Raw genomic sequence first — 13,238 nt, 5'->3', positions numbered from 1 at the left:
CTCCAGCACACCGACCCTGCACCGAAATCTCCAGCAGCTCTTTCCCGGGGTCCCTCCGTGGCCCCGTTTCGGGTGTTGGGTTGGGCAGAGATGAAGCAGCCGGGGATGGATGTTCACACACTGGCTGCACAGTCCCGCCGCGGCAGGGTGCTGGGCTCGCCTCGTTAGAGGCGTCTTGCTGGGGAGAGCTCGGCAGCGGTGGGGATCTCGCCCAGCAAATGACCCCGTTCTCTGCCCTGAAGCTCTTCTCCTATTTATAGCTTGTACAGCAGCGCCGTGTCAGGAAACCCTCCGAACCGCCGCGCTGGCTGGCGAGGCCTGCAAGGTGCTTTCTCACGGGTCCTGCTCCCCACAGCACCCACCTCCTCGGGGGGAGGGAGGGAGGGAGGGAGCACCCAAACAGAGCCAGGCAGAGGGGAGGCGCCCGGGGCACCGGGCAGAGGGTGCGTCTGGAGAGGTGCCCGCGGGTACCCCGGGGACAGGCGCCCTCGTGTCCGCCCCCGGGCTGCACCGGTGCACCCACCTGCGGGCCCCCGCCCGGGGATGCGGGCTGGCCAGGCCGGGCGGAGCCGGGTGCGGCCCCCCGCTCTCCCGGTAGCTGCGCTCCCGCTCCCGCCCCCGCCCCGCTCGGTTCCGCCCCGCGCTCCGTTCTCCCGGCCGCGCTCCGCGCTGGCGGCGGCTCCCCGGGGGGCGGCGGGGCCTCATGGCCGGCGCGGTGCGCCCCCGGCCGCCGGGCAGCGCGGAGGGGCGGCGGTGAGCCCGGCCCGGCGGAGCCCCGGAGCGGGGGCCGGCGGCTCTCGGTGCGCGGCCGGCGGAGGCTATGCGCGGGGCACGATGATGATCGACACTCAGGTGAGTCGTGCGTCTCTCCCCGCGGCGTTGTCTTCCCCGGACGCTTCCACGGAGCCGCGGGGGCGGCCGGGCTCGGTCCCCTTCGGCGCCCCGGCTGGAGGGGGCTGGGGGCGGCCCGCGGCTGATGCGTGTGCGGGGCCAGGGTGGGCTCTGCCGGCGGTTTCCTGGGGTCTGTAGCTGCGGGTGCCTGTCCCTCGCTGCCTGCCGGGGTACCCCCCGTACGTGCCGGCAACCCAGACCCCAGGGCTGCAGCCTGAGCGTTGGCGGAGCAGCAGCAGCAGCAGCTGCCGCCTTTCCAGGGGGGAATTGTTGTTGGTTTGGGTTTTTTCTTTCTACTTGTACAATGGATAAGCGCAGCCAGCAGAAGTGGGGATGAAGGGTTAGGAACGAAAGCAGGACGCTTTGGGACGGGGTCCAGCTGCCAGTGCGATGCTGCAGCCATCCCTGAGCTGCGTGGCTGCGGAGCTGCTGTGCGCTGTGCCGGGGCAGCGCTCAGGCCAAGTGGCACCGGGAGGTCCCTTGTCTCTGCCTGGTGCGTTTATGAGACAAAATGAAGCTAAATTGAACTGCGATGGACAAAATCTCTATGCTCACAAACCCACTGGTGCTTTTGGGGCAGGGGAGGATGAAGTTTGGGGGGTCTCATCGTAACATGGTGCTCTGTTTGGTCCTGATGCTCCTCTGACTTCATGCTCTCTATTTCCCTTCTCGTGTTCCCCTCCCGACCCCAACCCTGGGATGGGAAAGGGGGCGGGGGGGGGTGTCTTTGCTCCCGCCTTTGTGGGGGCAGTGGGAAGGTAGGGGGGCAGTGATGGCTCCCGGGAGCCCTGGAAGGAATAAGGGAAGGGCTGATGCTGTGATGGTAAGTGGGCTGGGATCCATTTGGGGGCTGGAAAACGTTCATACAGGAGGAGCCTCCTTCTGCACCCGGTGGGTCTGTTTGGTCTGGGCCTCGTTTGCCTTGGTCCAGCCCTATAAACAAAAGCTATATTAGCTCTGTTGGGGGTAAGCGTGGAGGCAGGAGTTAGTGCCAGTGTGCTTGAGTGCCGGGTTCTGGCATGTTCCTTTGGAAAAAGGGATTGGCAACCAAAATACCGGGGTTTGGATCCTGACCCTGGCAGGGGTCAAGAGCAAGAGTACTCTGTCACCATGGCTGCGGACTGGGGAGAGGAATCTTGCTGGGAGATCCAGAAAATTATAGGTGTAAAGCTGTCTAGAAAAAGATGTCCAGAGCTGGGTCTCCCTTCCATGTTGGGGAATGCACATTCCATTCCTATGGAGTGCTTTGTATTAAGGTCTCAACTTGAGCCTTCCCATCACTTTTTATACTTACCCCCATTTTATATGTGGGGAAACCGAGGCACGTAGAGGTATTTGTTACAGCCCCAGGATCCTGCACAGTGGGTTGGTGCGTTGGAGAGCACAGGTTACGAGTCCTGATTCCGCCTGTACGTGCTGCTTGGAGAGGATGAGCCGCTTTGCCGTTTAAGGGGTGCAATTCATCGAAGTCCCTTCATTTGTGACTACGGGTTAAGAGGAATTTCCAGCTGCACCCACAGCCTCACCCTGCCAGTTCTTTATGGCTGTACAGCTACATTTTTCATGCCTCATAAATGTTTCTCTCCCTGGTTGCTAAGGGAAAGACCCACACAAACAACTGGGAAAACTGAGTTGCAAAGTAAATAAGCTGAGCAAACAAGGAGGGGGTTTTTTCATCTCTGATCTAATTACTGCAGGTGTGTTGTTCAGGGTGTCATGACATGTGAAAGCAAAGGTTCATGTGCAAGGGCTAATTTCAGCCTTTAAAACTGAAACCCGAGTGTGAGCTGGGTCAGAAGGTGGCTTCCACCCTGAGCCAAGCTGATGGACCCGCAGACTTGTCCCATCTCGCCCTTACTGGCCATTTGGGCTGGAGAAGGGAGCAGATGGTGGACAAAGAGGTCTTGGGGCTGGCCGAGGGCAGGACGCAGGGAGCCTGAGTGCAGGCAAGCAAGGCTGGAGCTGGATTTGTTTCTGTGTCTCTGTCATCTGCTCCGAGGCAGAGAAGGGAGCTGCGTCTGAAGTGACTCCAGCGGCTGGGAGTTACCTCTTGGTGCCCCGCTGTGGGTAGGAGGGTGAGCTGGCAACAAGTGACAGCAAGCGGGAGGCCAGCTGGCAGCAGGGTCTGGGAGGAAGCGGGTGGAGAAATGCAAAGTCCCTCCTCAGCGTGGTTCAGCTGCTCCATCTGGAGCTCCCACTCATGATGTGCGTATGTGCCCGCAAATAGGGCTGATCAGATGTGAACAGAGGATGCAGCGACTGCTGCAGGCTCCAGAATAAGTCTCTGGGATACCATAATGATGGATTTGACATCCTGTAGCTCAGTGCAGGTTGTTATCTTTGGGGTCAGTTTGCTTTGAGATGGCTCTTTATGTGAGGGAAGGAGGGGCTTTTCAGGATTTTGTTTATTCTGGGCATCTTTGGGGTTGTGTTTTTCAGTTCCTTGCGGTGTTTTCACTGTGCCGTTCCCTATACGGTGCCTGGCTGCTGGACCTTGAAAAGCAGGGGTCCTGATAATCTTAAAAGCAATCTGCACTATCTGTCAGCGCTGGTTTTGCTTCTGATACCTTTCCCATTGCTATAGCAACACATGTCTCCTGGAGGATGCCAGCGTGCTTTCCAGGCGGTGCATGCAAACGGCTTCACCTGCCACCAAACTGGGATCACTTGTGGAGCGGGGTGGGGGGGAGCAGCTGGCAACTGCCCACAGCTGCTGGGGCTGGAGGTGCGGAGAAACTGCTCTTGGCTCCCTCGGGCTGACCCCTTCTAGGTGCCCCCCTTACCTGGAGTTTCCCTGGGATATCAAGGTGACAAAGTATGTGTGGGAGTGCATGGTATCTAGTGCCAGAATACGAGATTTCTCCCCAAAGGAGAAGCTTGGGATGGTGTCAGCTAGCTGGCCAAGGCTGGGTGGGTGTTGGGGGCTGTTTGCCTCTTCCCTTCCTCCCCTTGCCTATGGAGAGGCTGGAGGATGTGCTTCACCTGCAGCGGAGAGGCTGGAGGATGTGCTTCACCTGCAGGGCGCTGATGGGGAAAGGGGCTGTTTGCCTGCTTTTGCCGAGTGAGCTTGCTTCTTCCTCCATCTCCTTCGCACATTGTGGTCACTAAATGGTCTCTGGGACGCTCTTGTTCTGCTCTGCCCCCCCTCCTGCTGTCCTTTGCTCTTCTGTGCAAACCAGAAGCTGTCCCCAGTCGTTCAGCCGCGGGTGGCCATCACGACTGCTGCAGGTTGCCTTTTCGCTGCAGTGATGCTTGCTGCTGCCTCCACGCCTCGCTTGGTGCTGGTTGGGGACGCATTTTGCATGCTGTTGTGACCGGCGTGAGCTGCGTAAGCCTGTGCAAATGCCTGGCGTGGGCAGGCCAGGGGCTGTCCGGCTGCTCGGGGCCCGGCGGGGCTGTGCAGCAGATGGCACTGTTGTTTTCCCTATGAGTTATTGGGTTTTACCTTCATCAGCGCTCGGAAGGGTCAGTAGTGACGGGAGCCGGGGCGTTGGAAAGTGGTGCACACGCCAAGCTGGGCTCCGCTGCGGGGAGCGGATCTGCTCAGCGGAGCTTGGTGTTTGTGTCTTGCTGGCCAAGCAGGAGCTGTGTTTCCCTTCTTGGTGATGAGTAATGTGAGCCAGCTCCATCCTCGGAGACCTGAGGTCCAATCCCAAAGCCACCGTGGGCCTGCTGTGAGACCTCAGCGAGGCCATGTCAATCACTGGGTCCCTCCTAAAAAAGAAAGCCCTGATCCAGAGCTCCCTTTTGTGCTCGTTCCCACTGTCACCAGTCAACCCATCCCCTGGCTTTCCCTAGTGCTCGGTAAACAGCAGGCAAACGCGTGACCTTTCCATCAGCAGCGGCTGGGAGAGGTGCCTCTGCTGCTTTCCAGGCTGCCACATCTGCGCTGTTCGTGCTGGTATAGGAGTATTTAAATACGTGCATGGGGCGGCGTGGTTGACAGCACTCTGTTGCTGCCTCTGCGGCTGGAGCAGTGCCGGGCATTCAGAAGTGGCCGTGGCAGCCGCTGGCGGGCAGCTGTGTGGGTGCTGAGCTGGCTCCCAAATATCCAGTTTGCTCCGCCTGGGGCCAGCCAGGCTGCTGCGGGATCCCCCGGCGGCGGCGGAGGCTCCAGATGTTAGCAGGTTTCCCTGCTGGGACTGCCTGAGTCCAGCCTGCGTGACCCATAGTGAGGGTTCACCCGTCTGTTTTCCTTGGGGATTTGCATTTTAAATGACTTGATTTCTTGGCCCCTTTTGGCTCCCCGGTCACCCCGGGTGTGCCTGCACGCTCGCCCTCTGCCCCTAGCCACCTACCGCGCTCGGAGCGGGCTCTGCGGGGTGTCTCTGCGGGTATTCGCTTTCTCCACTGATTTCCCCCTCCGTTGCAAGTCTTGGCCGTGGGTCAAAGACAATGTTTGTAGACACGAGCTGACGTCAAAGGCGGCTTGGTGGTGGCGTGCCAGGGGATCATAGGCTTCCAGTGCAGAGTTCCTGCTCCCTCAGGGCCTGGGAGCGCAGCAGGACTTCATCCTCTGCAAAGCTTTACAGCCCCCCGGTGCTCCCGGGTTCGCCGAGCTCTGCCGCGGCACAGCCCCGCGGGCTCCTGCCCTCCTGCGCTTGGGGCTGGTGAGCGTTGCGTGCTCCACGGAGTAGATGTAGCTGCAATACAAGGTCCTTCACCCTGCCTGGAGAGAGATTTCAAAGACGGAGGGGAAGGAAGGAAAGAGGCAGGGTAAGGGGGCTGGGGGGGAAGGAAGGGGCACAGCGGTGCCCCGATGGGTCGCTGGCCTGCTGCAGTTCAGAGAGGGTGGAGAAGCCCTTCCTTGGTCTGTCCTGCTTCTGCATAGGATCTGGAGAAAATCAGAGAGGCTTTAGATGTGACGCCAGAGCTCTGGGATGTCAAGGCATCCCAGATAAGGCTCCACGCTTCCCTGTAGGGTCTAGAAAAGAAAGGGAGGAGGAGGGGGGGGAACCGAGGGAGGTGTGGCGTAGATATGGAGTGCTGTAGGCTGACCACGGCTGTTAGCAGGGATCACTTGTGTGAGCAGAGAAGCTCTCCTGGCACTACCGGAGGAGGGGCAGCTGGGGCGCTGGCACAGCCAAGAGGCGATGCTCTCCCTCCGTCCGGGATTCACGGCGCGGCCGTGTGAACCTGCTCGCAGCCTCCCCGAAGGCCCGTGCTGGCTGACGCTACCCTGAGAGCTGTGTCTGGCTGGCACCCTCGCAGGTTCCTCAGGACATCCGCTGTTCCTTTTTATCCTTCCTCCTCCGCACGGTCCCAATCCGTTTCCCACTCCCTTGCTACAAACGCCCTGCCTGGCCTGGAGGCAGGAAGCAAACACTGCAAAGGCCACGTTCAGCGCCAAAGGAGCCCGCCTGGCTCCACGTGGGCTGTCTGCACGGGATGGGGAGGTCAGGGTCATTTCACAGGGCAGCCCGTAGGCCCCTTTGAAATCCTTGGCAGCCACCCTGCCCTGGTCTTTTGGCCCCGCTGCCTCCCTCTCACAGCGGATTTCCCAACGTGTGTTTCCTGCCTGTCCAGCTCGGTCCTGTCCCATGCAGCTGGGGAGGAGACGCCACCGGCGTGAAAAACAGCGATGAGCGGCTCGGGTGGCACGGGAAGGTCCAGGGCAGGCAGAAACGCCCTGGTCGGGGTGGCTGCTGCTGCGTGCTCCACTCCGAGTCACGGGGCGCAGGAGTATGGCCAGCCCTTGGCTGCTTCCTAGCCCTTCTCCAGGGAGGCTGGGCGGCCGGAAGAGGATGGAGGGGTCATCCCATGGCCGTGGTGGTCAAGGTGCACAAAAGCTTTGGCTGTGCAGACCTGGAAAACCACTGCTCCCTGAGCTGTGCGGGGTCTGCGGGGCAGATCTGGTGGATGCGTGCCGGGAGAGGGCGGCTGGTCCAGGGCAGGAGCAGCTGAGTGATGGGGCTGAGCTCTGCCTGTGCGGGGGGTGTCCTTTCTCTGGGTGGCTTTTTCCCTGGGAGAAGTCCCACATGAGCTGCCTCATGCCTGGCAGGCCGAGGGGAGCACGACTCTCTCCTCATACAAATGCTCAGGGCTCTGTTTTGCTTGGCAGAGGTTGAAAGTCCCAGTGGGCTTCAAACCCTCCCGTTCAGCACTTCCACGGTGACAGGCAGGCGCTGCTGGTGGCTGTGCTGTCCTTAGAGACACCAAAATAACGAGGCTGGTGCAAGCGCTGTGCCTCAGTGCGGTGGGTTTGCAAGCCAGAGCCCCACAGCCTTGTCCCAGTACAGGGGAATCGGACACGCTCCTTCCCCAGTGCTCATGGAGGGTGGTTTATTTTGCCCCCAGTGGGATAAGCACTTAAAGTGGGAAGGGTTTTGTTTCTGAGAGCTGTGCCCGGCCTCCTGCTCCGTCACTGCGCGCGGCACTGCTGGGGATGCCTGCAGCACGGTGTCCCCTGACAGAGAGCCCGTCCTGTACCTCTGCATTCATAACCCGTCATGGAAAATATTAGGCCTGGCAATTTGCAATGCTGCGTGAATAACTAATTACAGGGAAGGGGAGATGACTGATAAATGCTTCCACAGTCTGGGGAAGGTGCGTTTCCACTGCTGATAAACGCGTTTATCTCCCTCCTGCCTCAGCACAGACCCCGCTCCTCAGGGTAACCGCTGCAGGTATCCTGACCGTGCCGTTTGGAGGGGAGCCGGCCCCGAAGGGCTTTTAGTCAGACGAGGCATCAGCCAGGCATCCGCATCCTGTGTGGTGGCACGGTCCCTCCAGTGGCACTTGGTGCGAGGTCTGGCCGCAGTACCCATGGCTGCTCCCATCTCCATCCCCGCGTGTGGCTCGGCAGCGTCTCCTCGGAGCTCGCCGGGGCGTGGAGGCTTCTCGCCCTCATACAGAAGTGCAGCGTGGCTCTGGGGTACCTGGGGCTGGGTGGGAAATGGGGATTTTACGTCCTCTGCAAGCTTGGTTGGTTTGGGTTTTTTCCCACGCTGGCTGTTGTTGCAAACTACAGGGGAGGGATGCAATCTTGAAACGTTTTGCAAATAGAAGTATTCTGAGATACATCCTTTCTCCTTAGGAAGCCACAATGAAATTTACATCCTTCCACCAAACGTTTCTATGTTTTGGCCAAAACAGTGTATCTTTTGCTGGAAACATCCATAAGTATGACCAGGGTGGTGATAACTAGGAAGAGATTGAAATGCAGTGATGTTTGTCAATATTTCAGGGGCCAAGTCCCGCAAGTTTGCACGTGTGGGCACCATTTTCCTGCGCACAGCCTCTTAGCTCCTTTGTGCTCTGGCCGGTGACCCGCAGCCAAAGCGCGTGTTTCTTGGTGGGATCCGAGGTGTCTCTGCGGGGGCCACCACCAGCACCCACCTGCCACTGTGGGTGTCGCAGCCCCGCTTGTGGGGACTTCACCCAGCACCTATCGGAGCCAGGCTCTGCGCCCGGGTGGCTCTAACTGCTGAGAACTCCCCTTTGTGCTGCTTGAAAGGGTGTTTAGTTAATAGGATTATAAAGCTTTCCTGTCGTTAGGCAACGGAAATCAATGGTGGGCCTCCAGGGCTGAGTTTCATCCAATTTACAGCACAGTCACTAGATGGCTGTGCTGGGTGTGCGGCGAGAGACTGGCGCGGTGTTGGAGGGAGGACATACCACCTCCCGTGCTGTGTGCCGCTGGTGGGGCCTCCTGCAAACGCAGAGGATGCTCACGGTCCTCTGGCGTCAGCCACGTGTTTCTCCTGCTGCAGAGGGTCCAGGTGCCTGGGACCACGCGGGCAGTCAGGATGCTGATGCAGCCCCGTAGTGCTGGCCGGTGTTCCCCAGCTCCTGTGCCTGCTGCTGGGCTGGTGTGGGAAACCCAGGCGTTTTCCCTTTCTCCAGCCAAAAATGGTGGCTTGGCCTAAAAGCTGAGCACAGGCACAGCTCTGCAATGCCTGGGGGGCTTTGCCCTCCTCTGCTGTAAGAAGCATCTGAGGCCAGCAGGTTGGTAGGATGGCTCGTTAATCTGTGCAGTGCAAAGTGAGCTCACAACTCGCCAACCCCAGAACGCAGCGGGCTCCCACCCTGAGGGGCTGCAGAGCTGGCAGGGGATGGAGGGGGCCGGGGGGCGCAGCCCCCTCCATAGCAGGCCGCACGTCTGCGCTGTGCGGCGGCCAGGCCTGGGAAAGCTGAGGTGCAGCCGCAGCCCTCAGGGAGGTCAGGGAAAGGCCTCTGCGCGCCCTGGGCTGTGTCCACCGAATCTGACCGTCTTGGGGTTTGGCCAGTCCCGCCTTGCCGTGTCCTTGCCCCCCTTGCCCTCCTGTGGGGGAATCCAGGCTGAAATGCCTCTTCCTCGCTGGTCGGGGCCATGCCTCTTGGGAGAGGTCTGCAAAGAGCATCGGCTCCCCTTGCAGCAGAAGCAGCAATGTCGAACCCTTTGCTGTTGTAACGGGAGCCCTGAAGGAAACTTCCAGGAAAGTCAACCTGCTTCAGCAATCTGGCCGTGCAACAAGTGTTTCCCGTCCCCGTGGCTAACACAAGCTGGCGGAGAGGGGACTGCACGTGGTGGAAACCTCTGTAAACCCCCAGCCCGCAAAGCAGGCATGGGGAGGGAGGATCGGGAGAGCCTTTGGCGTGGCGTGTGGGGCTGGAACCCCCTGAGCTGCCACAGCCACGTCTCTTATCTCTTGGAGCCTGCGGTTTGTCGTCTGCCAAGTGATACGGAGCAGTGGTGTGGATCTGCAGATAACCTCTTGGCCACGTGTTACGCAAGCTAAAGTATGCATGAGGAGCTGAGACGGTTTTAGACTCCGTAGCATGGCATCCTGTGGACAAGAGCAGGCTCCAGGGAGACAGGAACCTCCTCCTCTGTGTTTGTTTAAGCTTCAGCTGAGCCCTGGAAGATGTGCTGAAGGGATCAGCCCTGCCCGGTGCTGGAGGCTCAGCCAGGTGGGTGAATTAGTGGCCGCTCTGTCTCTGGCAAATGCCTCGGGTAGCGTGTTGTGCTGTACGTCACACCTGCGTGCCCTCTGCGTGCAGGCGTGTGCCCGGAGAGGTGCCCTGGCCTCGCCGCCAGCCTGGCGTCTCACCGCAGACGGCTGCTGCTCTGGCCTGGCTGGCAGGTGGAATAAACCCCTGCAGAGAAATTACAGTTAGTAACAGCGGGGATTGTCACAGCTTGCCGATACCCTCAGCGCTCTGTTTTCCCCCGGCACCTTTCTCTTCTCCAGCGAAGATTTTGTTTGCAGCGGGAAGCACGTAGGCTGGCTGCCGGGTCGGCACGGGGACAGCTGAACTCCGCTGCCCCTGCGCTCTGCCTGCCCGCGGCCTGGCGAGATGTCTGGCTGCGGGACAGGCATCTCTGGCCGGGGCGTGCTCACGTTTGGGAGCTTATTCTTGGCCCTGGTCTCTCTTAACTCTGTGCTGGACTGCTGTGGGCTCCCCTGACAGGCAGATGGTTTTGAGAGATGATGGGGTTTTTCCTCGTGTTCGGAGCTGGCAGGGAACAGCTGTGATGGGCACGTGGCAGTTTGTGGCATCCTCCCGCGCTAGCACCTCTGCAGCCCCCAGCTCCTAAGCCTGCCGTGCACGCCCGGCCTGGGAGGTTGGGCACCCGTGCACGAATACAGCCGTCCCAGCAGTATGTGCCCAAAACACGTGCAGGGCCTGCGCCAGGGATTTCCCCACATTAGAGCTGCGCCCAGGTCTCTCCGGCAGCCTGCGTGGGGTGGGCAGACCAGGGAGATGTCGTTAAAAGGGCTCAGCCTAGTGCGAAACTGAGGTTAGTTTTGGGGTGAGCGAGGAAGGGGTGCCGGGGGTGGCTCTAAACTGCAGGGAGTTGTATGGTGGCCATACTCCTCCTTGCCCTCCCGCAGCGTGGTGGTGCAGGGTGCCGGTGCCGCTCGGGGCGGGAGGCAGTGGGGAGCCGCTCCATGACACCTGCCCAGCGCCACGGGTCCCTCCCCACCCTGCGCACGAGCAGTCGTGCGGTGGCCGGAGTGGTGGGTTTCCCCTCCTGGAGCAGCGCTGCCCACCCTGGGCTCCCCAGCCCTGCGCACCTGGGGGGGGCTGCTGCGTTAGTGCCCCCCGGCCTGGGCTCTGTCCCTGTCTCCGGGCGGAGGGCTCTTACGGAAACTCAATAAACTGTTGCCATGACAGCCTCGAGCTCGGCTCCCTCCCGATGCCGTACCCACCATGACAGCTCAATATTACCAGCTCTCGTGGGACTGATTTCAACCGGATAAAGCGCTTTCAGCACGGGATGAGGCAGCTGAATCATAAGCAGCAGAGCCCTTTTATCCTGCCGACACAGGGAAACAGTCTCAGAAGCAGAAAGGAGGCGTGTGGGTACCTGACGGTCCCTTTCCTGTGGGGGAGAGGTGGTCCTCGCTCTCGTTTGCATCCTCTCGCAGCCCCGCGAGCTGCACCTCTGGTCTCCGTTGCTGCAGTGACCGTCTCCATGGAGATTGGTCCAGCACAGCCGCATCACGGGACCGCGGAGGGGGAGGCCGTGGGGAAGCGTCCCCATTCCCTCCCCACCAGGACGTGATGGCTCCCAGGGCGCACACTCAGCCCCCAGGGGAACGTGAACATTGAAATCCCTCCAGTGGCAAATGTGTGGAGAAATCCCAAGAAAACTAATTGGTTTTCCTCCACCCTCCCCTTAAATGCTCGTTGGCTTTCACTTTGCATTGGTAATTGCTGCTCTGCACCTATTAAAAGGCCATCTTATGCTTCGCGTGGGCTTGATTGTGAATTAATTTTGCATACGTGTCTATTCTGGGGAGCGCAGGAATTTATTTGGCTCAGGATGCTGAATGCCAGTCGGGCTTTCCAGAGATGTGAGGTGCAGCACAGGCCGTGGCTGTTATCACGAGTAACTTTGAGGGAACAAGGATGGCTTCTTCAAATAAATCCCCCAAAAAAGGGTGCAGACACAAATCAGTAGGGTTTGTTCTCATCACTCATTCGGGATAAGACAGATTTCAGATGGGATATACAGAAGCACCCATGAGTTTAGATACCAAGGTGCCTTTGATTTTCACTGAGACGCAGGTATCCTACCTGCTTGTGGTCCCCTGAAGTCCCACTAGGCATCTGCCTTCATGTCTGCGCCTCTATCTGCCTCTCTAAATCTACCCATAGGCTTTTTGTAAATGCTAGGTTTCTTCAGGGGGTTGCTATCAGATTGGGTTTTCTGTGTTTTCGAAAGCAGATTTCCTCTTTCTATTACTGATAAGTATCAAAGGGGAAGAGCTGTTGGGATTTTCCATTTGCCTTTCACTCGTCATGCTGCCTTGTTTCCTCTTTGCCTTTCTATCAGCCTCACACAGTGAAAATAAACCGGTCAGTTTAGTGTCATTTCTCCTCAAGGAGAGCATTCTCATGCACATGCAGGATGCAGTCATCTGTGGGCTTGCAGACAGTATGTGGAGTTGCAATTTCCTTTGAAAAACAAACTTGCCATTGTTATTTCTGTGAATGTCTTTAATTTTGTGGAGTCTTTGATGCTTGACTGCATCAAGCATTGGAGTCAGCCTTCCTTAGGTGGGCCTTTGTCCTCAGGAGTCGCTTGGCATAAGGAGCTACCAACGTGGTGGGAGAGGTTGGTCATCGGTTCTTGGAGCATTCCGAATGTTTACAGCATCGCAGCTGTAAGCATACTAGGATCCTCCTGGGCATGAGTCTGTCACTGGAACCTGCATCCACCTCTGCAGAGGTTCAGTTGTGGTCCACCACAGTGTGCCCGAAGCGATGTGCTCGCAGGGTAGCGGAGGCTGGTCAGACCTTAAGGCATAGATACGCTTCCCAATGCAGGAGTCAGTCTCTCCCTGGGGCAGCAGTAGAGCAGTTGGGAGCAGGATGCATCCGGCGTAGGGATCGCAGTTTATTTGCCCTGCAGTTGCTCTGTTCCTGCCAAGACTCTTACTGGAAAACAGTGTTTTTCCAGTAATGGTTGCTAAGCAGTGAGGTCTCATGATGGGCTTTATCTGCTCAGCTGGATCTGCAGGAAACAATAAAGCCCCAGTGCAAAATGAAATGGGGAAGAATCAGTGGCTGTGCTGGGGCTTCCCTGTCCGCCAGAAGTGGCAGCTGGGGTAAGGTGAGAGCAGGGGGAGGTTTCTCCTCCATCCCTTGCAGGGCTTCCCAGCTCCTTGGGCTGGCACACGCTGCCGTTGGGCTCCAGCAGGGAGCGAGTCCTGTGCCCGTGGGGATGGCTCTTTGTTACCGATGCGGTGCTGAGTTAAAGGTGCTCGGCTGCTGTTGCTGGAGGATCTGGCATCGTAGCACCATTTCCACTCGTACCAGCCAGACTGGAGGAGGAGTAGGATGAGGCTGTTGTTAAAAAATCTGCGTAGGATCATCCTGTCTGGGCTGGTTTGATTCCAGGGGAATCTTTGCCT

At 59.0% G+C, this 13,238-nt stretch overlaps 1 protein-coding gene across 2 annotated transcripts in view; it reads left to right on the top strand.

Moving 5' to 3' along the window:
* The first annotated feature begins 681 nt into the window (after positions 1-681).
* Positions 682-13,238, top strand: part of RALGDS (ral guanine nucleotide dissociation stimulator) — a 61,524-nt gene continuing 48,967 nt past the window's right edge. The window contains exon 1 of one of the 2 annotated variants that reach the window (XM_075772540.1): positions 682-852. In XM_075772540.1, the coding sequence (XP_075628655.1) occupies positions 835-852 (18 nt within the window). In that variant the 5' untranslated portion in view covers positions 682-834. Of the gene's footprint in view, positions 853-9,636; positions 9,784-13,238 lie in introns of those variants that run through there. The other variant, XM_075772538.1, reaches the window with a different exon arrangement.

This window comes from Balearica regulorum, chromosome 20, assembly GCF_011004875.1.
Source record: "Balearica regulorum gibbericeps isolate bBalReg1 chromosome 20, bBalReg1.pri, whole genome shotgun sequence".
NCBI lineage: Eukaryota > Metazoa > Chordata > Aves > Gruiformes > Gruidae > Balearica > Balearica regulorum.
This window is presented reverse-complemented; position numbering and strand designations above follow the sequence as displayed.